This window comes from Pezoporus flaviventris, unplaced genomic scaffold, assembly GCF_033815535.1.
Source record: "Pezoporus flaviventris isolate CSIRO_AGI_PZ_B2104156 unplaced genomic scaffold, CSIRO_AGI_Pfla_v1 ptg000005l, whole genome shotgun sequence".
In the NCBI taxonomy this organism is placed as follows: domain Eukaryota; kingdom Metazoa; phylum Chordata; class Aves; order Psittaciformes; family Psittacidae; genus Pezoporus; species Pezoporus flaviventris.
The window spans coordinates 10904852-10928592 of NW_026892553.1; the positions used below are offsets into that span (position 1 = coordinate 10904852).

General features: G+C 45.4%; 2 protein-coding genes across 11 annotated transcripts in view; one reads left to right on the plus strand and one right to left on the minus strand.

Annotated features, from left to right (window-relative positions):
- Positions 1 to 16035, plus strand: part of PASD1 (PAS domain containing repressor 1) — a 96629-nt gene extending 80594 nt beyond the window's left edge. For 5 of the 8 annotated variants that reach the window (XM_061446033.1, XM_061446032.1, XM_061446034.1 and 2 more), the window contains 12 exons: positions 1219 to 1325; positions 4299 to 4446; positions 6659 to 6740; positions 7910 to 8033; positions 8790 to 8899; positions 9361 to 9447; positions 10352 to 10510; positions 11146 to 11346; positions 11962 to 12167; positions 12969 to 13061; positions 13517 to 13724; positions 14921 to 16035. In XM_061446033.1, the coding sequence (XP_061302017.1) occupies positions 1219 to 1325; positions 4299 to 4446; positions 6659 to 6740; positions 7910 to 8033; positions 8790 to 8899; positions 9361 to 9447; positions 10352 to 10510; positions 11146 to 11346; positions 11962 to 12167; positions 12969 to 13061; positions 13517 to 13724; positions 14921 to 15079 (1684 nt within the window). In that variant the 3' untranslated portion in view covers positions 15080 to 16035. Of the gene's footprint in view, positions 1 to 1218; positions 1326 to 4298; positions 4447 to 6658; positions 6741 to 7909; positions 8034 to 8789; positions 8900 to 9360; positions 9448 to 10351; positions 10514 to 11145; positions 11347 to 11961; positions 12168 to 12968; positions 13062 to 13516; positions 13725 to 14920 lie in introns of all 8 variants that reach the window. The other 3 variants (XM_061446039.1, XM_061446038.1, XM_061446036.1) reach the window with 3 other exon arrangements.
- A 7122-nt stretch (positions 16036 to 23157) lies between these two features.
- TBC1D8B (TBC1 domain family member 8B) overlaps positions 23158 to 23741 on the minus strand; it is a 33405-nt gene continuing 32821 nt past the window's right edge. For all 3 annotated transcript variants that reach the window (XM_061445993.1, XM_061445994.1, XM_061445996.1), the window contains one exon: positions 23158 to 23735. In XM_061445993.1, the coding sequence (XP_061301977.1) occupies positions 23325 to 23735 (411 nt within the window). In that variant the 3' untranslated portion in view covers positions 23158 to 23324. The remainder of the gene's footprint in view (positions 23736 to 23741) is intronic.

Below are 23741 nucleotides of genomic sequence, written 5' to 3' on the forward strand. Positions count from 1 at the left end.
CAGGAGTACTAATGTGGAGCTGGGTTGCTCAGCCAAGACAGGAGAATTTCCCACATTAATAGCCAGAAGACTGAGGACTGCTCCGTCCAAATCCAAATGTACTTACAGTTAAATAATTTTTTGCTCATGTTCTTAGCCACTTTATGGCATCCACCTTCCTTAAGAGGGTCTCTTGACGCACCAGGAGGATGCCAAAGGAGAGGCACGTTTGATAGGCAGGGACACCTTCAGTCTGCCCTGGTTTTGAATCGTTAACCATTTTGCTAACACACCGCTGCCTGGCAAGGGAGCCTCATGCTGTCAGCGCAGCCAGCAGCTGAAACAAATAGGTGGAACCAAACAAGTCCTGCCTCACCAAGTGTGGTGCTTGAACTGGTGCAGGCAGCAGCGTACCTGAGAACTGCTGATACAGGGAATAGTGGCAAAAATAGTGGTTTTCTGCTCACATTTCAGTGTTGTTTCATAATTACAAGCTAGCAGACTCCAGTAAAGGCTGTGCACAAGCTCAGTGTTGTTAGGACACCTGCTTAAAAACAAAATAAGTCTCATCTTTTGCCTAGAAAATAGAAAATCTAGCACTGACAGCAGAATAGCGAGGGAAGTCATTGCAGTGTATCTGAATACTTCATCAGTTCCTTCTCTACCTGCATAAAATAACAGTCCTCAAAATCAGCCCCGTGCCTATTCTTATCTTTTACTGCCAGCACAGAAACATTTTTGCTGGTTATAATTTCCCAAGCTTTTCCATGGGAACAATTACTTTTTCTTTTACCCAAGCTGGTCCTTCATTGCAGCTTGCTTTCTTCTACAGTTACTACCCAGATGACATTTACATCCAACCTACTGAATAATTTTACTCGAGCTCCAAGTTACTGTGCACATGAACAGCCATAGCGTTTCTCAAGCTGTGTCTCACAAGCATGCTTAATGAATTGAGTCACTTGCATACGTACATGCCTTTCTTTACGCCCACATAATGAATAGGCTGTGAAACAGTAAACACACACCTTTTCATTTTCTCAATTTTTACCTCCCTCTTGCTGTCTTTTTTTTTGCTTGCATATGAAAATACATTGTTGTGTATATGAAAATCCACTCCTGATTTCCCTGCCGAGTGAATATATGAGGGGGGTTTGGTTGCTAACGTTGCAGCGTATCTGCCAGGATGTCAAAGAGTGAGGGTTTGTGCTCACTCCCTGCCCTTTGCTTCCCTTCTAGGGCTCCGCCTATTATAGGATATTTACCCTTTGAGGTTCTGGGAACGTCAGGGTATGATTACTACCACGCAGATGACCTGGAGCTTCTTGCTAGGTGCCATGAACACTGTAAGTTCCTCTCCCTCTGTAGCGTGCCTGTCTTTGATCTCGTTTGTCATTTATGCAAAACCCTTTACTGTCATCACAAAAGGCATCTTTATCTGGGGTGCGAGGGAATTCGCTCTTCCTGTCACAGACTGTTGTAGTTGTGAGTCTGAATCCCTGCAGAATTCACTCAGAGCAGGAACTGTTTGTGCAGGTTTCCCAGACTGACAGATACCGTGTTTGAGCACAGGTTGTCTGAGAGTGAAATGAGATTAATAGATGGGAAGTCAGGGCTTTCCACGCTCTGCCCCCAGTTTGTGAGGCAGCCTCAAACCCTGGCAGTTTTGTTGTTGTCACAGCTCATGAGTTCTGTTCTCCTGGGTCCAGAGTCAGTCAAGAAGGCTCAGCTCACCAAAGTGCCTTCTGAAAACAGCATGTGGACCACCTGCCTGTGCAGTTAGATGTTGCAAACCTCACTTACTGTTAGTAAAATGCCTCTGGAGATTCATAATATTTTTTCACAGAATCATAGAATAGTTAGGGTTGGAAACAACCTTAAGATCCTCCAGTTCCAACCCCCCTGCTTTGGCAGGGACATCCCACACTCAACCATGTCACCCAAGGCTTCATCCAACCTGGTCTTGAACAGCATCAGGGATGAAGCATTCACAACCTCCCTGGGCAACCCATTCCAGTGCCTCACCACCCTGACAGGAAAGAATTTCTTCCTTATATACAATCTAAACTTCCCCTGTTTTAAGTTTGAACCCCTTACCTCTTGTTCTGTCACTACAGTCCCTAGTGAAGGGACTGTAATTTTTAAATACAAAAGTGCTGGATACAGATTCCCTGTGGGTGAACTGTTGGTTGACCTGAAAGTAAAGCAGAAAAGTCCAGTTCAGGCTGCTGTGTGAACACCAGAGAATGACCAAAGTTCATCTCTGTGTAAGGTGAAGTACCATGACTTACAAGAGCCCAGGAGGAGCCAGGCCAGAGGAAGCACTTAGCCTGGGTACTGCAGCAGTGCAGCCTGCTGCTGAAGAACTATGTCCTGCTGACCATCTGGAGTTGATGTGAAGGGCAAAAAGTGGTAGCAGACAGGTTCTACTGGTAACCAGTGTGCTGTTTCTACCAGATGAGCTTGTGAGATACTTTATCCCTGAGACTGTATTTTTCCATTTTATTACACTCACTTCAGATTCAGGTATCAAGCCAGAATTAGGTCTGTCATCCAGGTGGTTTGCATTGCCAAGCACTGAAATGAAACTGCACACTTTGTAAAATGCACCTAGGTAATGAGATATTTTGCTAAGAAATATTACTTATAGGTATGCTGTTGGGCGAACTCTCCATGTGTTTGTATCTCTGCTGTTTGAAAGGATTTTTGTCAAAAGTAAACAAGGACACCCCAGAGAGTGGAGAAAGTGGGATGCTGTAACTGCTCTGAGATGCAGAGCAGCGTGATGCAGGGACACTGAGGAACTCCTCAGCCCCCCCAGCATGCTGGAGTTAGAGATGCTGCTCCGTCTCTGAGTTGCAAACCACCCCCATCTCTACCACTTACACATAAGATGCTAAAGGACCTAGTAGAGAATGGAGAAAATTACTACTTCTTTAAATGTCAAGTTTCCCCACTCCACTTCCCTGCCAGTTTTCATACCCTGTTGAGCAAAGTGCTGGTACAGAACGGGTGGTGGGGAAGTGGGTTGCATGGCTGAGAGCATACAGGAAGCTGTGAAAAGGGCCAGACACAGGTTGAATCAAGTGCAGCAAGTGTGCAGATGGCAATATTAAAGGAAAATTTTAATTGCTCTCAAGTACAGTACTTTTGAGTGCCGTTAGCTTTAAAGACTGTTCAGACAGGAGTGAGTTACTTAAGCAGATGATGTCCTTTTGGTAATACATGCCTGCAGTTTGATGTAGACACTAACTGTATTGAAAGTGGGGACAGATCATTCAGCAGAGACTCTTTCAAGCGATGATTTATATTCTACATCTCTGGTAGCCATGGATCGATCTCCTCTTACATACTAAAAGACGATTTGCACAACACACCTGAAGGAAAGGTTCCTTTAATCTTACTGTGCAGGGGACAAAATAAGGTGCTGGCACAGTGACTTACGGAAGTTGCTTCAGGAAATCTCTGCCTGGACTGGGAGCTGAGTGACCCCAGCACAGTGTGTTAGCCAGATCTTCACTAAGTGCTTCATATAAAGCCCATCACTGTTAATGGGACCGCTGAAGGACTTAGTCCTGATATTTAACAAAGTAGAGGTGTGCAGGTGAGTAAAAATACTTGGGTTAGTGTGGCTTGATAAGTTCCTCTTTGTGAGGTTGACCACTCAGGGCAGGCATCTTGCCTACTGTGAAGTGAAATGGGTTTGCGCAAACCACATTTTATTTTGCATTAATTATGGGTATTTTAGGTGAGCAAATTTTGTTTTGCACTCCAAGCAATCTGGAAACAATGTGGTTATTTAATGTAGTTCTCACTATTTTCTAGTTGTATTACGCCACTTGAATTTTTTCTGGGCATACTCTGATAATACGTACCAGGTCTGGGATCGCTGGGTCATCTCTTGGAAGAAAACTTTCAGTTAAACTGCTAAAACTCCACTATCTTGTTGTTTTATGCCATTATTATGATCCTGGCTTCAAGCCCCCAGTCTTTAAAATGCATTCTTATATACTTGTGAAAGGCCAATAATTTATTCAGTTAATGTTATTTATGCTTATTGCGAAGGATCCCATGAATAAGTTATGAAAATACAGCTAGTTATAGAGTTATGCCAATTATTAGTTATTAGATCAATCTCAAAATAGCAGAGTGCACTTTTTGAAATCAATAGCAGAAAAGTATCATCTGCTGTGTTTATAAAGGCATTTCAGTGCAGTAGCAGACTGCAGGAGGGGCATGGGACTGAGTGGGTTTTCTAATCGCCTTTGCACCATGAAATTCCTGTTTGCTATAAATGGCTTTCTTTTTTATTTTACCAGTGATGCAGTTTGGAAAAGGAAAGTCCTGTTACTACCGGTTCCTGACCAAAGGCCAGCAGTGGATATGGCTGCAGACACACTACTACATCACCTACCACCAGTGGAATTCTAAACCCGAGTTCATCGTTTGCACTCACCTAGTAGTTAGGTAGGAGCAGGCACCAAACACTTCACAATGTATGTCCCATGTGCTCATGCGTTATTTTTTCTAGTTCTGTTTTGTGTTAGCCAAATATTTGCTGTGCATTTTGTCACACTAAGGTGGTATGTAAATCTATAAAGCTATTACTACGGGGAACATCTGTTTTTATTACTCCTTTATTCTTTTTTGGCAACCAGGCCAAAAACCTGGAAGCTTTGGCCAAGTCTGTCAGTGTGTTATATTCCCCTTTTATCCCTAGCCATGGCACGGCCATAGGAAGAATTAAAGCTGTTAAGAATTAGGTGGCTTTATGGGCATGAATAGGACCATACATCTTCCACAAAACCTTTTGATCAGAGCTTTAAATATTTATGATCGAAATGCTCTGCTGTCTTGCTAGCTTTATTCCTCACATGAAACTCAGCCCTGGATCCCCCCCTAGTGGGAAGCTGGTTGTGTTCGACTGCAAATCAGAGCTGGAAGGCGATGCATGTGTGGGATGCTCTATGATGAGTGCCTTCTGTAGGGGAATCTGCTTGGTTACCACTGTCATCTCAAAAAAGATCGTGTTCAGAGTGGGAATGTATTTACTGAAGGGCTGGAAAAAATAGTGGCATACTGGTTTGTTCTGTTAACTTGAGTAAACATATTGCTCATTGCGTCTTTCTTTACTGTCAGGAATCACTTTGCAAATCTTTTTCTGGTCCCCCTTTTTCTTGTCAATCGTCTGAAAGAACAACAACTATGAAACTGAGATTCTTCTCTATATTGCAAAACACAGACTGAGAACACCTTACACCCCTAAACGGGTGTAAGTGATGAGAGCTGGTGTGCTTATATAAAGTGCTATCATGGTAGAAACATAGAGTCATAGAATGGTTTGGGTTGGAAGGGACCTTAAAGCTCATCCAGTTCCAACCCCCTGCCACAGGCAGGGACACTTGCCACTAGAGCAGGTTGCTCCAAGCCCTATCCAACCCGGCCTTGAACACTGCCAGCGATGGGGCAGCCACAGCTTCTCTGGGCACCCTGTGCCAGAGCCTCAGCACCCTCACAGCTTCTTCCTAATATCTAATCTGAGTCTCCCCTTTGTCAGTTTAGAGCCATCACCCATTTTCCTATCTCTATATGCAAATTGTAAGCAAATGTTAAACAGAGAGATTGTTTCTGAGTTAGTTGTAGCTTCAGGGAATTGGGCTTCACTGTAAGGTCTGAATTTATTGTGCATGGTTTCTTCTTTCTGCTTCCAGTGCCTCTTAAACCTAGTGATACCATTCTAAATTGATTTTGAAATTCAGTTCTGTGTCATATAGTTAACATTTAGAATATATTATTGAAGCACAAAAATTAAAACATGCTTTCAGGAGAATTCATTGCCTACAGTGGTATAAGTGAGTTCAGCAACTTCTCTTGCCTCCAACGAAGGCTATGGCTCATTAATATTTTAGCATCCCAAATTCTGGCACCTTTCCATGCTCATGATCCACATGCACTTAGAGAGTCTTTAAAACATCCTCTCCAATTTATCCCAATAGTGAATCATGTGGCATTGTTTACTTTAAATATTTTCTTGTGTAAGAGAAAAAAAAATGCTAAAGAAAGCAAATACACATTTTTAGATCCCATTCGTGGGCATTCCTGCACCTGGGAAGCCGTCGGTTTGTATTCAGAGCTTCCATGGGACCATGGGATGTTAACATACCCATTTTCTAATGCTGCAGGTTAGAAAATAAATGTATCTTTGCTATGGCAGTTTACCTGCACCGAAGCTGTAGGGCTATTTTTCTGCCTGATGATTGAAAATGGGAATATCCTTTATCAGAAAAATTGTACTGAAGACAAAGCACCCATTCTGTCTTCAGTAACCAGGTGCACTTTGCTTTTAGATTAGTTTTCCTTGAAGGCACCTGAGGCTGAACTTTGCAGAGTGTCTACTTTTGTGCTTGAAATGATTAGTGCAATTAACCCACTGGGTGCAGTGGGCCTGAGACACTGCCCTGTTGGCTTTAATCGATGGATATTCAGCATGTGTTAGTCAGTTACTCACAGACTGCAAGGCTGTATGATGATGTTCCTCTAAGCACCTTGTGTATGAGAGAGGGGGAGTCTGTGTGCGCTGTGAAAGCTCCGTGGTGATCTGTATGGTAGGATACTTACCATAAAATAGATGCTATCCAGAGTGAAAAAAATGGATTTTAATTTCTATTTACTTTTTTAGTTATGCAGAAGTTCGAGCTGAAAGAAGGCGAGATCTTGGCCTTGAGGAGTCATCAATTGAACTGGCATCCTCTTCTCTAAAGGTACTGTATCCCTTCACGGTTGAATGAGTAGGTGTTTAAACTGAACTGAGTAATCCCTTGCCAGTCTTGGAAAATACCTGTTCTTTCTTCTCCCAAGTCTTCAGTTGGGTTGTGATCAAGGTGGACCCTGAGAAGGTTTCTATTGCATGTCTCTAAACATCCTGATTCAGGCATATAACTGCAAATTCAGCCGTTCTGCTGTTCATTATCTTTCTGAGGCTGTTACACACAGAAGAGGTTAAATCACCTCAGTTCAGAAGCAGAAAAGCAGAGCTGAAGGAGGCTAGATCGCTGTACCTGTCACCATTCACAAGGCACAGAGGATCTGGGTGCAGGGCAGCCCCACAGAGCACCTGGTTTGTTAATGCCAGCTCACCACTGATACTCAGGTGAAGATTGGAAGTGAAGGGAAAACACTCATTCTAGATTTCAGCTCTGTTTACACCACTGGGCAGGATCACATCCTTGTGGCCAGAGCAATAAACTTCCATGGCTTGCATCAGACTGGCATCCCAACACACCTGCTCAATTCACAAGGGCATTTTAATTACTTTTACGTTCTTCCTCTCGGTAGTTTACAAAGACCAGTAAGTGCATTTTCAAGTGGATTGATGTGCAATTATAATTCCCTTAGCCTCATTGCTCTTCTGACATTATTTTATAGAAGCTGTATGGGATGTATAGGGGAAGCTGTCCCAGAGACCTTTTGCACTTGAGCAAGGACCATCTTGCAAGCAGCTGCTTCTCTGTCAGCACAGCACACTTCCAAGTCTTCTTCCCCTTTCTATGTGGTGGCTGAGATATTTTTCTGCAGACCTGAAGCTGCATCTTTTGATGTAAGGCAGGTGGAGGAGAGGCACAGTGATTGCTCCCACTGCTTCTGGAGGGGAGTGGGAGGCTGGGAGCTCCCAGTGTGCCACGGGCAAGAAATCAGACATCCCTGAAGAAATGGGGCAGGAGGAAGCCAACTATAAAAGCATAAGGATACCTGAAGGCTTTAGGGTGAACGCAGAGGCAGACCAAATACTGCACGGGGGGTTGGTGATGAGGTGCTGCAGTGCTGGCCCTTTACACACCCAGCCTGTTATATCCTATGCAAACAAGCAGTCAGCTAGGTGGAGGACCTCTCCAGCACTGACGATCTCACCACTTGTGCTTCGCTCCTGCAGAGCCACAGCAGCTACCTGGATGTAGGGCAGTGCGGCAGCAGCCAGGATGCCAGCCGGGAGGGAGTGTCGCTGTCGTCCCACAGCTCCCGGCGCTCCTCACACACCGCTCTCTCCGATTCCACGTGTAGGTGCCAGCGCAGGTCACCTCCAAAACACAGGGTTTGACTTTGGGAGTGCTCCAGTCAAGGCAGGAGTGGGTTGCTCAGTGTGTCCAGGACCAGCACAGCTTGTAACTTGTGACCGCAGTGCCCATGCAGGGGCATGGGTAGAAGCTGACACAGGGCTTTCCTTGAAAGCATAGAAATATTTGGGTTGGAAGGGACCTTAAAGCTCATCCAGTTCCAACCCCTGCCATGGGCAGGGACACCTTCCACTAGACCAGGTTGCTCCAAGCCCCGTCCAACCTGGCCTTGAACACTGCCAGGGATGGGGCAGCCACAGCTTCTCTGGGCCCCTTGTGCCAGTGTCTCAGCACCCTCACAGGGAAGAATTTTTTCCCAATACCTAATCTAAATCTACCCTCTTTCATCTCAGAGCTCACCTCATCCTATATACTACATGTCCTTGTAAAAAGTCCCTCTCCAGATTTCCTTTAGGCCCCTTTAGGTACTGGAAGGATGCTATAAAGCCACAGCACCTTGCCAGGGGAAGAGTAGGAAAGCTCATTTCAAGACACCCATGGAGGGAAAGCTGAAATGTGGTGTTAGCGTCAGAAGGAAACCTGTTGAGTCAGGCAGGGAGCCAGAGGGGCCATAGCGGGGCAGTCTGGGGACCCAGCTTGGAAGCTTTGTCACTGCTCATCTGTGTCCTTGGAGTTCAGGCTCAGCCAGGGTACCCAGGCACAGGTCTGCAGCATCATAGCAGACTGTCTCTTTTCCAGCCACGTCATCCATGCGACACACGGACACCAGCACTCCCACCCGCCTGTCAGTGCCAGGGGGGCAGGCGGAGAAGGCAGCCCTGCGGCTGGCATCAGCTGGAAGCGCTCAGGTCAGTGGTGCCGGCAAGAAATAGTGTTATCATGTCATAAAGAAATGAGCTTGATAAACTTTAAGCTTGCCCTCAGAGAGGCTAGATTCTCACCTCCAAGTGTGCTGGGCCTGGGCACAGGGCCGTGGGGAGTGCTGCTGGCCAGCAGAGCCAGTGGAGAGCCGCTAGAGCCTCCTCTGCTGCCTCCGTTCGGGATTCGGTTTGCTCCTCCAGGCCAAACACCTCACACTACGAGTCCGCTTTTCTTGGGGTTTGTACGTGTGAAATGGCATTTATCCAAAAATGGATGCTGACACCGAGGAGGGCATGAGGGAACTTAAATTCTCCCTTCAGACTCATCCTCGGATCAACACGTGGAGTTGTCCAGTTCCCTCTACCCATCACCAGTGTGAGCTGGTGTTGCACCGGCTCTGCGTCAGAGGTGCTATGGACCTGCAGTAAGGCGAAGTTTTCATTTCTAGGCCATAGCAACTCCTCCAGCCCCTGGTGAACAGCTCCCTCAGCCGCCGGTGGCTCAGCTGGCAGCCCCCTCTCAGCACGCTGTGATGGTACGTGGTCTATTTCTGTTAAACACTGGTGTGGTCGGTCAGTGGGACAGACTTGGTGGCTCCAGTTCATGGTTCTCACTCCCTTGCTGGCTCATCCCAGCGTGGGGACAAGGTTTCAGTGCCCTTTCTGTTGCTGCTACTGAGATTTACCTGAAGCCAAATTATGACAGCTGGAGACAGAGCAGGTAGGAGAGCCAAGGAGATAGTGTGGGAGGTTTGCACTTGTCAAAACCATTGGGGGCTGCTGCTGAAGGCTCATCTCTGAATTGCTGGCTACTAACTACAGGCTGATATGATAATGAAGAGCTTTATTGCCCTGGTAGAGGAAGGGGATGTCACAGAAAGTTTGACTTAGGCCAGAAAAAGAAATATGTGGGAGTCACCAACTGTAACTGTGAGGCTCATCCTTGCAGAGCTTTGAGGTCAGTGCAGTGAACATTCAGACTATAATACACGGATTGAAGGTGGTCAGCACAGGTCTGAAGGATGGATCCCAAGGTGGGATTGCATCCAAACTTGGGCATGGCATTTGTCAGATACAATTAGCGGCACAGCTGAAAGCCAGGTCTGGGAAGGGTTTGCATGCAGTATCTACCACAAAACACAAGTGGTCCAAGATCAGCAGGGAGTCACCCTAAAGGGACAGGAAGTCGCATGTGTGGACCCTACATCTGCACAGGAATTTAATAGGCCAAGGTCTGGAATGAGGCAATGAGTATGAGCCAGTTGTGCTGCTGCTCTGGAAGTACAGTCACGCTCTGGTTAAATATGCAGTTGCAGTTTTTTGTATCATATTTTCTATGGCAAAAGCTGAAAATCAGTTGTTTCTCTGAAGCCCACATCACTATGAACATGAATAGCAGGACTGGTTCCACACCATGATCTTGTTCTCTGTTCCCTGCAGCCAGTGTACCATTTCCCGACCCAGCTGGGGATGATGCATCAGCTGAAAGAGCAGCTGGAGGAGAGGACTCGCATACTGCAAGCTGACATCAAGACGCAGCAAGAAGAGCTCCATGTCATCAAGGAGCAGCTCCAGCTCGTGCAGGACTCCAACCTGCAGGTATTCACTGCCCCCAGGGTTCTCAAACCCACAAACCATTTTCTTTTCCTTTGAGCAGATCAGTAACAAGATTGTCAGTGGAAAACACATTTAGAAATGAGCTCCGGATAAATTGGTAGTTTGGTCTCTAATGTGGGAGTAGTATCTCCCAAGAGATGAGCGGTGTCAGTTTCTGCTTAAGTACTGAGTCACTATTTTTCGTGATTTAGAAAAAACTAATCTCAAGCTAATCCAAATTTCCTCCTGTGCAAAGAGCTTGGAGATTTGGTGGCTGGTTAATGCTGCTGGACCCTATTGTGTTCCTGCAAAACGCAACAGGCATAATGAAGCTCGAATGGTCGTGGCTCTGAATAAGTATTTAGGCACAAGCTAACATTTGATTTTCTGTTATTGATGGCTCACGTTGCCCTGAATTTAGAGATGTTGGTTTCCATGCCCATGGCAGGGGGACTGGAACTAGATGATCTTAAGTTCGTTTCCAAGCCTAGCCATTCCGTGATTCTAAGATGCTGTATTGCTGCTGCAGTGTATCTGTGCTGATAGAGACAGTCTGGGAGCTGGAGCCGTTACCTCCCAGGCAGCACAACCACCATATGAGCTGTGACAACTCCATTGTGTGTCTCTCTTATCTGAAGATGCTGATGCAGCAGCCGATCCCCATAGTCTTTAACAACCTGCAGCACCCAAACCCCAGGAGGCCACCACCGGGGACACCCAGGCAGACGACAGCCAAGAAGTCACAGCAACAAGGCCTTACAGGGATGAAGCACTACTGCAGCACCCTCCTGCCCTCACCACGCCAATTCCTCAGGGACCCTTGCAGCGTGGCTGCCCAGGTCACTCCCTGCTTTGTTATCTCCATATTACCCCCTTCCTGGCTCTTAGATACTTGTCTACTGTGTCCCCCCTCTCCATGGTCCACAGAGAGGACCAAACCACACATCTCCTCTGTGTTGGTTTTACTCTGTAGCCTCCATTACAAAATTTGTCATTCAACTGTAAAAATAAACCCCAAGCAGCCTAAAAGCATTAAGCCTGGGGGACCACTGGAGCCATCCTGGTGATCAGAGAGGAGCTGAGTGGGAGATTTGGACTCTGATTCTCTTCTCTTTGTGACTGCAGCATGATGCTGGTTCATAGCCAGTGAGTGTAGTGACTTTGTAATGTGGGGAAGTAGCTATAATTATAGAAGATTAATTTTCTTCCGCCTGAGAAAGCTTGGAAGGCAGGTTTGAAAACCAAGTTTGTCATCACTAGATCTAAACCCACTGCATAGATGGTCACATCTCTTTGGGAAAGAATTGAGGTGTCCAAAAGCAAAAAAAGATCAAATCTACTGCTTTAAAGAGAAGATGAGACTCTTTGTTTGGGGACTTCCTTGGAAGCTGTTGTTTTAGCCTTCTATTAGGGAACTGTAAAAGCTCACATGGGTATCTATGTCTTCATTTCAGGTACAGCAGCAGCAGCAGCAGCACCTAGTGAGAGGAAACCAAACCCAGCAAACACGTCTGCCAGGGCAGACGAGCATTTCAGTGCCCCTCTACAACAACCCCGTGGTTTTATCACAAACACATCCCATTACAGTGGCTGCACAGATGCCAGCTGACGGCAGTGAAAGGCAACTGCAGTCTGACTACAGCCAGGACAGGAGCCTCAGGTGTGAACACAGCCCTGCTGGGACCATCCTGATGGTGGTGACAGAAAGTGGCAGTACCTGGGCAGCAAGGGGGGCAGGCACATCTGGGTTTGGGGGTGATGGACTCTGGGTGCCACAGCAGGACCATAAGGATGTTCCCTCCTGCAGACATCTGGGTTAGTGGTGAGCCCAGCATGCATGCAAGCAGGGTGCTAGGCACACCGTGCTGTACCCTCAGGGGCCTGAAATCCTTTTCTCTCCATATTTCCATAAATTGTCCATGTAGCTCAGTAGCCTTTGGACGCCTTCTGCTGTCAGAGGGAGTGAAAAGGGAAAAATAGTAGGGGCAGCTTTTCCCAAACCTGTGTGTGCTTGCTCTGAAGTGTCTTTTCTCCAGGCAGGACAAGTGCTGTGCCAAAGCCATTTTTCTTTTATACAATGCTGGGAACACTGTAAAACATACACAAGTGCCCAAACTATTCAGCCAGCTTTCAGGGAGGTATCTGCAGACACTGCCTTCAGGATCCAGCTGTTTCAAAATACTGTGTAAGGAAACAAGATAAACCCTGGAGGTTTAACCTTCTATAAGACATACCTTTTTTATACATGAAAGATTTAGCAAGTTTCAACTCAGCTCTGTGAGTGCATCAGACAAGGTGATAATAGCATCCTATTTCATTAGCCTTTTTTTTCAAGGTGATGGTTTGCATGTTTTCAGGGAGGGTTTTCAGGGGGGATTTTCAGGGATTTGTTTCTAGAGACAGACAGCCAGGTGTTTGGACCTCTCCCTTCCCTGACCATCCTGTTTTCCTTCCACCGCAGGATGCTGTTGGACCAGTCTATCCAAGCCATGATGCCTGCCACCAATGGCAGTGGCCAGTCCATGCAGAGCAGTGCCAGCAGGCAGCAAGGAAAGTGAGTGAGTCCTTGGTGTCTTTTGTTTCCATGCAGTGTTTTAGTAGGGCACCTTCAGCACTGAAAAGTATTTTGAAGAACTTGAACATGGTCATGCAAATGCAAAGTCTTGGTGTTAAAAGGAACAAAAGCTCATCTGGTTAGGAGAAAAGTAATGGGAATATTTTTAATTACAAAGAACTATGTGATGACTAAAATGCTTTGTAAAAAGGGATGGGGTGTTAAGTATTTTCTATCTTTTGCAAAGCCTAAACTGCCTAATCAAGTTATGGAGATGTATAGCCTTAAAATACCTTAATGTTCTGCAGTTCCAGTCCATGCTTGATGGAGAGGGGGAAATCCAGGGCCTGCTATCACTGCTATCACAACCCCTGCTCTGGTTGGGTTCTTGCAGCACCTGGGCTCCCCAGGGCCTGCTCCAGGGTTCTCATGTCTGATTTTCCTCCTCGTGGCAGATTCGTTGCAGAGCAGCAGATCTTGCCTCCCCCAGTACAGATGCACCCGGTTACCCGTAGCACTGTCCGACCTCCAGCCCCGTCACCCGTTTTCTCCCCGTCCCTGATGATCCCACACACCAGCTTCACATCCCACCAGGCAAACACACCAGTTCATCTCCACCAATGGCCACAGCAGCAGGTTCAGCAGCACCGTCTCTACCTTCAGGTAATGGAGCTGGAACATGTTTCTGAGGGTGCAGAGGGATGGGTTTTGGGGTTGGGTTGGGGTTTTATTTTGAAGGAGTGGGGCTTCCCTGGCTAACTGAACCTGGTCAGTGCACTTCCACGTCCTTCATTCCCATTGCATCTGTGTGTACCCAAAGTGCTCAGCCTTTCCAGGCTGCCTCCGCACCCGTTCAAAGCCACAGTTTCCGACAAACTCATTTATCAGTTAGTGTACAGAAGAAATACCCATTTTTGTCAACACAGTGGGAATCCTGCTGTAGATGTGAAACGTGATGAGGGATAAGCTCTTTTGAAAACATGCCTCCTGCTGTTATGTCTCAGCATAACAGGGTTTTTGTCAGCTGCCATCAATGCTTTCTTTTAATAAACGGGTGTTTTACAACAGAAATCTCTGGAGAAGGTGATTTTGATTTTCCAAAGCACAGCTTCATCAGTGCATGGCAAATTAATGCTGCCAAGAAGAGGGTTTGTTGAGTGCGCTGCAATACACTCTCCAACGCTTGCCTGGTTGGTAGAGTAAGTTATGGCCTTTCAGGCAAAGGTGATTGATAGAAAACAAAGCAGGAGCTGAGAGTAGCCATGCAGCAGGACTGGATTTAGAGTAAGAAATGAATTGCCAGCAAATGTGGGCATGAGCCATCCCAGCTTTGGGTACACTGAAGTCCTGAGGACCTGTGATATGGGCAGCAGAATGATGATGCTGGGAAAGATAAACAGCTCCAGGGCAGCAGAAAACCAGGCTTTGGTGCCACAGTACCTTTAAGTGGGAGTTTGGGGTACCAGCCATGGGACCATGGACAAGGTCACTTTACAACCTCTTAACTGGTTGCCTGAAGATCCTTCCCATGGAAGATGGAATTTGCATGTCCTGCAGATTTCTACCTTGTGTCCAAGTAGCCTTTGAAGTTCTCCATTCCTGCTGGGCTCCCCATGGGACTGGTTGGTAGGATGGATTTGTCCTGCTTCCACTCTGTACTCTCCAGGCATTGTTAGTCATGCTGATAGCACCAGCATCCCACTGCTTGTCCACAACCTACACCCTTGATGGGTAGAGGTTACCTTTAGGACTTGGTCCTCACATCCTGGTTATGAGCCTTAGCACCAGCTCCACAGCGAGAGGGAGAATGGATGGGTGATAGGGCAGGTCTGACCTGCCCCGTTTGTGTCTCCTGGCAGATGCAAGGTCCCGAGCTGGTGCCTGGGGGTGCACAGCGCATTCTGCAGCCACCCCATGCACCGCAGCAGAACCCCCTGAGCTACTTCCTGCACCCACAGCAGCAGAGCCGCCACACGCAGGGCCAAGCCTCCGACCTGCCTGAGATGCAGCTGCCCTGAGCACCAGGTCGGGTGCAGGGAGCACCCTGGGCTGCAGCTGCTGCACCCTGGAGCGCACCGAAGGAGCACGACACTGTCGGAGCAACCGGATGGGTGACGTCGGGCCCACAGGGAAGGTGGTGGCTGGAGGGACCAGTCCCCACCAGGGATGGATGGCTCCGGGGCACCTCATCTGTTGGGATTCGTACATGATGCTGCTCTGGCAGCTGTATGTGCCCTTGCCCAGCACCGCAGAATGACTGGAAGGCAGTGGCTTTCTGGCTGCAGAGAGGTTATTTATTGGGTCGCTGTGAGGATTGCTTTGCAATGGAGAAAACCCTTTTCCATTCAGGACTTCAATGCTAAAGTCACTGTGAATTTAAGCCCAGCATTTGGAGCACACACACGGACTGCAGCGGTCTGCAGGATGCCGTGGGATCACCATGTATATAACTCGTTTCGCTGTAGTAGGTCCATTGTGGATTCCCTCCCCCCCCCCCTTTTCTATACCTCAGTCCCGCAATTTTTTGTTTTCCAGGAGATTGGATAATGCTGCTAATTTACGTCACACCACTTTTGCCTGAATTTCTTACTGTTGTTATACCAGCTCACACCGCAGCTAGTAAGATACTTGTCATGTTTTATTTTGGTGAATGAGTGGAGATAAATTTATATGGTTTTTACTCCCTGTAGCCACGTATTTTTCAGGTTACAAAGAACCCTTACTCGTTCTTTTATTGGTTGCTTTGTTTCTAGTGATGTAGTTGTGTGTGTTTCTATACATGAAAACAAACATAGCAAGCATAGAACAGCCTGTGATGGCAAATTGTGTGGGTTTGCTAGATCATGTTTCCATTTGGCCAACCTAAATGAATCACAAGGACACAAGAGATGTTCCGAGTCCATAGGGTCAGCAATAAATTGTATTTTTGTAAATCATCACTTTTAAACTATAAGTTTATATGTATGAATCGAAAGCAACAACAGCAGTTTATTCCTCAGTGGGTGTGTGGTTTAGCGTCCCTACTCTTTGTGTCTTTCCAAAGGCAAAATGAAAATGTACGTTTTTGAGGTGTTCATAGCTGAATACTTTGGGCACTGTTAGCCCAAACGTAGGCGATAGATAGATTACTATAAGCTTTGCAAGAAACTGGCTAGTTAGGACCAGGTCTGTCTAACAGCTAAGCTCCATCTGGCAGTCAGAGCGAGGTTTGGGGCTGCATGAGTTCATAGCTTGTTGAATCCAAGCAAAGTGTGCTGCTTTTTTTTTTCCTTTTTTCCTTTTTTTTTGTTTGCTTGTTTGGGGTTTTTTGTGTTTTTTTTTTGTTGTTGTTGTTTTTTGTTTATTTGGTTGGGGGTTTGGCATTTGTTTGCTTTTTATCTTGTGCAAGCCACTTTCTTGGCTCTTGGCACCACCCACCACAGCAGCTGGTCACTGGTACTCACTGATAGAGCAGCCTTTGGCATGAGCAGCCCAAGCAGCAGGGGGGAAGTGGGAAAGTTAGCATGAAAAAACCTGGACGTACCTAACAGTACATGGATCTATAGCTAGAGATCTCTGATGCTGTAGGATATAGCTCTGTCTATAAGTTATAGACAAAGTCTTGGCTTTAGGGCCAGGTCTAAGTGCTTGGGCTCAGTGGCAGGGGGACAGAAAAACCTGCGTGTCAAACAGGTTGTAGCAGCCCAAGCTTCCCAGCAAGCTCAGGAGCTGAAACAGTGACAGCCTCAGCCCTTGGCTCTTAAAGCCCAAGTCCTGAGGAGAACCAAGGGTCCTTTGTGCCCCAGCATCATGTGAGGGTCTGCAGCAAGGGCCAGCACGCAGCCTTTGCGGTAGGAAAGTATTTATCTTTATTCTTAAAGCACTGTTACTTTTAGGGTCTCCCCCTCCCATCCTAGCACAGTAAAACTGCTCATGAGGTTAGAGCAGGAGGAGTTGTTATATTTTGGGGGATTGTTTGGGGTTTTTTTCCTTCCCTCTGACCTTGGCACATAATGTTAGTGGGGAAGCAAACACACACATTTAGGGCTCCACTGTTGTGCACAATCTGTGGCCCAGTGTGGCGGCAGGAGGGAAAGGCCATGCATCTGCCCATTAAACCTGCATTGCCCCAACACACTACCGTGGCTGTTCCACAGTGTCCCATCACGGTACAGGAGCCCAGACATGGTAAGTGTCAATCAATCAGAGGTGGTGGTGGTTGTGGTCTGGGGCTTGGTAGCCAAGGGGCAGAGTAGTTCATTGGCATTGCTGTGGCTTCAAAAGCAAGCCAAGTCCAACAAAAGCAGGTTGGGAAGGGGTTTGGGGGGGAGGTGGGTGTGCCGGATGGGGCAGTGCACGGACACAGCCCTGCTGATGGCACTTCTGGGCTGCATAGACAGGGAGGGAGGGGGGATGTGGGGTGGTACTGGCACCCCTGCTCGCAGCCTCCCAGCACGGAGCACAGGAGGTTTGCAAGGATGTTTACATGTTAGATTGGCCTTGCTAAAATAAGAGACCTAAAATGCACTTTATCATGTGTCCCCCCCCCACCCCTATTCCCAGTGCCCGCCCCAGCCACTAGCCCAGCTGCTGGCCAGCAGTGGGTGGCTGCTTGGGCCCAGGCACTGCCTCTCGGGTAGAGCCATGTTTTCCAGACATGCTCCAGAGGACAAAATCCCATAGTCCCTTTTTGGGGTTTGCTTGGTCCCTGCTTGGTCTGCCTCCAGGCTGGGGGCAGGCTGAGTCAGGGCTGTGGGGGTTTTGCCTTCTGTTGTCACTTACTCTCAAACAAATAGATGAATAAATAAATACCTTTATTCAGGTTGATTTGTATTTGTTTACCTCAGTGTTAGCGATGACCTGTGTTTTTGAGACCCATTTGGAATTGAGGGTTGCTGGTGGGCTTGGTGCTTATAAGAACACAGATGTGTGACTTGTTGCTGACGAGCAGTGGGTGGGAAAGTGACTGATGCCACCTGTGTCAGGATTGGGCTCCAGTGTCAGTGTCAACCTAGTAGTCATTAATGTTCTGAGGCTTTCTAGTAGACAAGCACCTATATACTATATTTCTCTATATAGATATACAGATAGATGTATTTTTAATATACACATTATGTGCATGTATATGTATATCTATATAAAAATACATATATATAGGCCACACAATTCCAGACCTCTGAAAACACAGGCAGCTTTAATAAATAAAAAGTCTTGCACTTTTAGCATATTTGTACATATAAGCTAAAGCCTGGTGGGTATAATCAGGCTGGTTTGACAAACACAGTGAAAAGTTATGTATATATTGTATATACTCCATATAAAAGAAAATAAGGAAAAAATCTTAGTATAAATCTTGTTTTATTTTATATGATGTCAAATATAGATACCTTTATAAATGTTACTATTCTTAAAACTATTTTGTAATGGGGAAAAAGGAAGTGTCTTATGAAGATGAAAAGTAAAGATTTTATTCTTGTCTTGAATCTATGTCCCTGCACAGCTCCATTGAATGGGAACCCGTGCATTTTGACGAGCTTTAAACAGATTGTACATAGCATTTAAAAAAAAAAAAAGAAAGAAAAAAAAAAGGAAGAAATAAAATAATACTTGTAAGAGCTCTTATGCAAAGTGTCCTGTTGTTATTCCCTGGGTCCGCTGGGGATCAGGAGCTGCAGGTGTATGAACAAGTGAAAGGATGGGGCTTAAGACAGAGGCTGGGATTTCAAGTGCCAGAAGCAATAGGGCAATACATAAATTAGAAAGAAAAAGGCATCAGAGTCAGTGTAGACATGTCTATGCACTGTAAATGTTTTAATTTGGATGCGAATAATGAGTAACAGGACTCTTTCTGGGCTAACTCACTTGCTGTCATGGCACTGAAGCCAACTTGACTGTACCCAAGGCTAAAGTAGTCCCAGGTTTCAAAACCTGGGTCTCCTCTTTGTTTTTCCTCCACTTGTGGGGACGCTGGCATCCTAGCGTGGCTTTTTGCTTAGCCCTTGCTTTGGAAAACACTGACTAAACTTTAACATGGCTTTAACATGACCAGTGCTCTTGAAGGAACGTCAGAAACAGCCCATCCTGAGAAATCATAGTGCCTCAAATATAGATTTTTATTTTTATTTTCTTAAGAAGTGAAACAAATTTGTAACACCCCATTTGTCTTACAGTACTTTAACATACAATACATGGTATAAAAGCCAACCTGCCAACACAAACCTGTGTTGCCTTCTTGGTAAAGTGACAAAGCTATAGCAAAAGAAAAGACAAAATAGCCTATTTTTCTGGAAACAAATTGGAATATTACTTTTTGTTTTGGTCCAACTGCAATCACAATCGAGACCCCTGTATGGTACAACTAGATGAGCAAGTTTTAACAAAAATCAGCACACAGCTACTTTTTAGTCACTATAGCAGCAAACTCTTCTAAAAATACATTATTTTCTAGGCATTAGAGTGATGAACAAGGCTGTTGCTTTAGGAATGGATGGAGACACAGAAAGCTTTTTCTAAATCACACGGCAGTGACCACTTTAATGACCTGGGAAATGCTACTGGTTGAGTTACAAGCAGTTCTCCCTGCCATGGTAGAAAGCACTCATATTTTTATTAATATTAGTTGAGCTGTTCCCTTACCTCATGTATCCAAGCCCTCAACTCGGCACACAAAGAGGTCAAGCAGACTCTTGGACGACCAAGGGAACACTGCAAGTCTGCTGGTCACCCCCTGGGCTAACAGTTACACCTGACAAAAGGCACCTTACGTGCACAACGATGCTAGGAATGGCCTACCCAGTAGGAAGGACTGTGCAGCACGAGCTAACAGCCACTGAGGAGGTTTGAGGGTAAAAAACCATGGCATAGCTGCCAAGTCACACTGGCGATGCTGCAGCAGGTAGTGCAATTTTAAAACTGTATAAACAGCATCCCTAGTTTTAGCAATCTCTATGCTACCTACAACTATGTTGTACTGAATCACATTCATGTATCACCTATGACTGAACCTCCCAGAAAAATAAAACAATTCCATGGAAATGGTTACAGAAAAAAGCAACACAGATACGTGAAATGACACATCAGTACTCACTTACTTAACCACGCTGCTTCCTGTTTGTGAATGAACTGCTCAAAGTTCAAAAAGCACTTCTAAAAACTCCCAAGTTACAATCTGAATGGAAAGCCCCCCACCCCCCCCCCAGGAAATAGATGAGTAATTCTGGGTCAGACACTCTGCACCCACCAGACTCCCTGCCAGCACTTCTGCTTAACTTCTGCTACACATGGCAGCTGCCCTGCCCCAGAACTGTGCACACTGACAGTGGCCCCATGCAATGGGATGTGAATCTGGGCTCATCTTTGCATCACCAGGAACTTCAGATGGCCAAAGCAACTTAAAGTCAAGGGCTTTAAAGTCAAGGCATCACCCTCTGGGACTAATGAGAGGGGAAAAAGCTTCTATTGCTCTCGCTTCCCTGATCCTAGCTAAACTGGGTAATAAATATATGCAAGCTTAGCTCCACAACAAGAAAGGAGCTAGCCCCTAACTCCAGACTTAGTCACAAGCAAAGCACAATACTATGGCACACTGTGGAAACAGCCCAGCACACACACCTCTGGGTCATGCTTTTAGGAAAGAGCTGGTGTTTGCTACATTAGACCTCCCCAAAGGATTGGCCGTGATCTATAGGCTCCAGAAGGAAGAATCTACCAGTCAGGCAGTTACTCAAGTGCCACCAGCCTGCTCCATCCTTGCCGAGGCTGGATGCCTGGCCACTCTGATTACTCTGGCTGGATCAATGTGCAGATGTATTACAGGAACAATGTAAAGACATTAACCTTTTGGGGAAAAAAATATACACAAATTGAACAGAAAATGCACACAGTTAAAAGTCAGTGTTCCCCTACATAACCTAACTTCTCACCTTAAATCTATTTATTTTTTAATATATATATGCTGGTATCTCACTTTATACATAGATACATGATAGCTGACAAGAGCTACTACACAAGTGGTAATGACCCTACAGCCTCTCAGACTGACACTAATAGAAAACATATTCTAAAATGGTGCTCAGTTCTGCACAACCAAACCAAGTCACGTCACAAGGCCACTGTATTTTCCAGGTTCCCTCAGTATAGTCTCATGTACTTAGAAACTCAACATCTTGGCTCTCAAGAAAGAAACATTACTGAGTTTCATATCTCTGTGCTACCTTGCTTAGCAAATAGTTCATACCTTTACTTGAAATTAACAACATCCCTCATAAACCTTCAAAAGCTTTTTGGATGGGCTGCTGCAGCTATCCTCATGCGGCTCCATTACTTTTGGCACAGCTATTTGCAAAAGAATTCACTGAACAGACCTTATCTATGTCCTGGACTAGAACAACATCACCTGCTTTGTATTTCTAAAACATTACGAAAACAGTGAGTAAATACATTTTAAAAGTAACACAGTGTCGCCCTACTTTGCCTCAGAAACAAATCCCTATAAATGGATAAATTACTTTTTTTCTATTTTATACATAAAAATACAAATCAGCATTATATTGTACCAAGTGTTAATTATTTTGTGAAGGCTTCTGAAAAAAATCTTCCTCATTTCTCACATATATGATATAGTTTTTGGAGTTACTGTTCATTCAATAAAACTTTATTTTACATTAATACCTGAGAGTATGGGGGAGAGTAGCAGAAATAACTCACAAATTCATTGCTCCTGGTCAAAACTGTATTCTTTAGAAGGAGCACGGGAACTTCAACACTAATTGCAATGTTAGTATTTCATCAAGTGCTTGTAACACGAGTCAGAATTTCATTTTATTCTTCATTCGTATTAGTATTGCAAGAAAAGCATCAGTGAATGACACCATTCCCATCCTGCTGCTTTACAAAACACATGCACAGTATAAAAATAATGCTGCTCTGCAGAAGAGGACTGTCAAACAGGCTTTAGAAACAGCCTTTCTTAACTAGTTAGCAGAGTGTCCCAGTTTATTTTGTTACTGTTAAAATACAAGCTCTTTCCCCTCTTTCTTTGCACCCATTCTAGCACCAGCTACCACAGGTTCAAGGCCAACCTTTATCAGCATTAATACTGGCAGAGCTTGCCTGCTGTATAATTTTTTACACATTAAAAATGCCAAGTCAGATTCCAGAAGATATCATGAAGATATCTTGTGAATCATGTGAATCATGCAGATAGAGAGAAAACATTACAGCAGCAATAACCCACAGAGCTCCAGAAAAGAAAAAATAATTATTAGATTGAGGTATGGTACGCAAAGAAGCAACTGCAGTGTGTCCCACTAGCAGTTCAATAGTCAGCATTCAGCTCACCATGAAGCAGCTAACATGGTCTGTGCTTGGGCTTTCCAAACACAAGCAAAATAATACATTTCATCAACATGCTCCTCAGAAGCCAATAATGGCTCCTCTTGGAAGATGAATGACAACCACCATGGTCAGACAGATTTAGCCATCGCTTCCCCTTGATTTCAACAATCTAGACTAGCTTTTGCATCCACGTGCAGGCTGGCTAACCAAACAAGCCTCCATCCTTTTCACCTGTACTGTAGGAAGACTGGTATGAAAGTGGGAAAGAAAACTCACATACAGGCTGATCTAGAGGAGCAGGAAAGCAGTTGTTGCAAAATCTGAGATGTGGGCTGGGAGAATGCAGTCTGCAAACTGCTGACAAGAGGCTGGAATCCGCAAGAGTCCAGAACCATCAGTAACACCAAAGCAGAGGAATTGAGAGCTGGGCAACTTTCTTCTCTAATCTCATGCTCCTGTGCCTACCATAGCCTCTATTATTAGTCTTCACCCTGCTTTGATCCCAGTCCACGTGCAGGTTTGGAAATAGCTAATTAAACTAACCTGGAAGACAACCTCTAAGCTGTCGATACTCCTTTTAAGTAAAAATGGCTGGAAGTCATTCCTTTTATCACAGTAATAGAAATTGTGTGAGAGCACATGCTCTAACAGGTGTCATTCAGGCAGGTCTGCAATAGGTCACAGCCAGTATTTCCAAGCAATGTTGCATATTTTAATAACATGGGAAAGACAGTTTATCACTCAGTCCTTTCCTGGAGACACACTTATGAATGCAAAAAAGTGATTGTGCTTCAAACTATTTTTATTTACATTACATACCAGTAATCTGATATTTAAAGCTAACTCTTCAAACTCCATTCCCTGTATAAACACCAGACACAATTTCCATAGCAACAACCTTCATTTATAAGCGCTTTATGTGGTTAATTCAGTCAAAGTTAAAGAAAATTACATTCTGGTTCTTGATTTAAGCTGTAAATTTTTAGCACTCTCTATTTTAGCTTTTATGTCATGAGGTTTCTCGAAAAATCTCACAAAGGCTGGCTCATTTAGTAAGGATGCCAGAATCTGTTCAAAGGCAAAAGACCATTCATGGTTCCCTCTCAAACTCTGGGCTCTACTGCCTTCAGTCTGCTCAGAGCTGCTTTCCTCCTGCCCTTCTCTGGGGATTTCAGCAGGCACCTCCATAATGGCTACTGGACTTCTGACCGGTGATGTGGGACTCTGCAGTCTTCTCACAGCTTCTTCCATTTTCAACAGGAGGCCGGTAACCACTGCTATAGCCCGATATAACAGTTCCTCCTCAGGATCCCCATGGAACAGATTGTACAGAGTTTTGGAAAACTGGATGAACTGAGACTACAG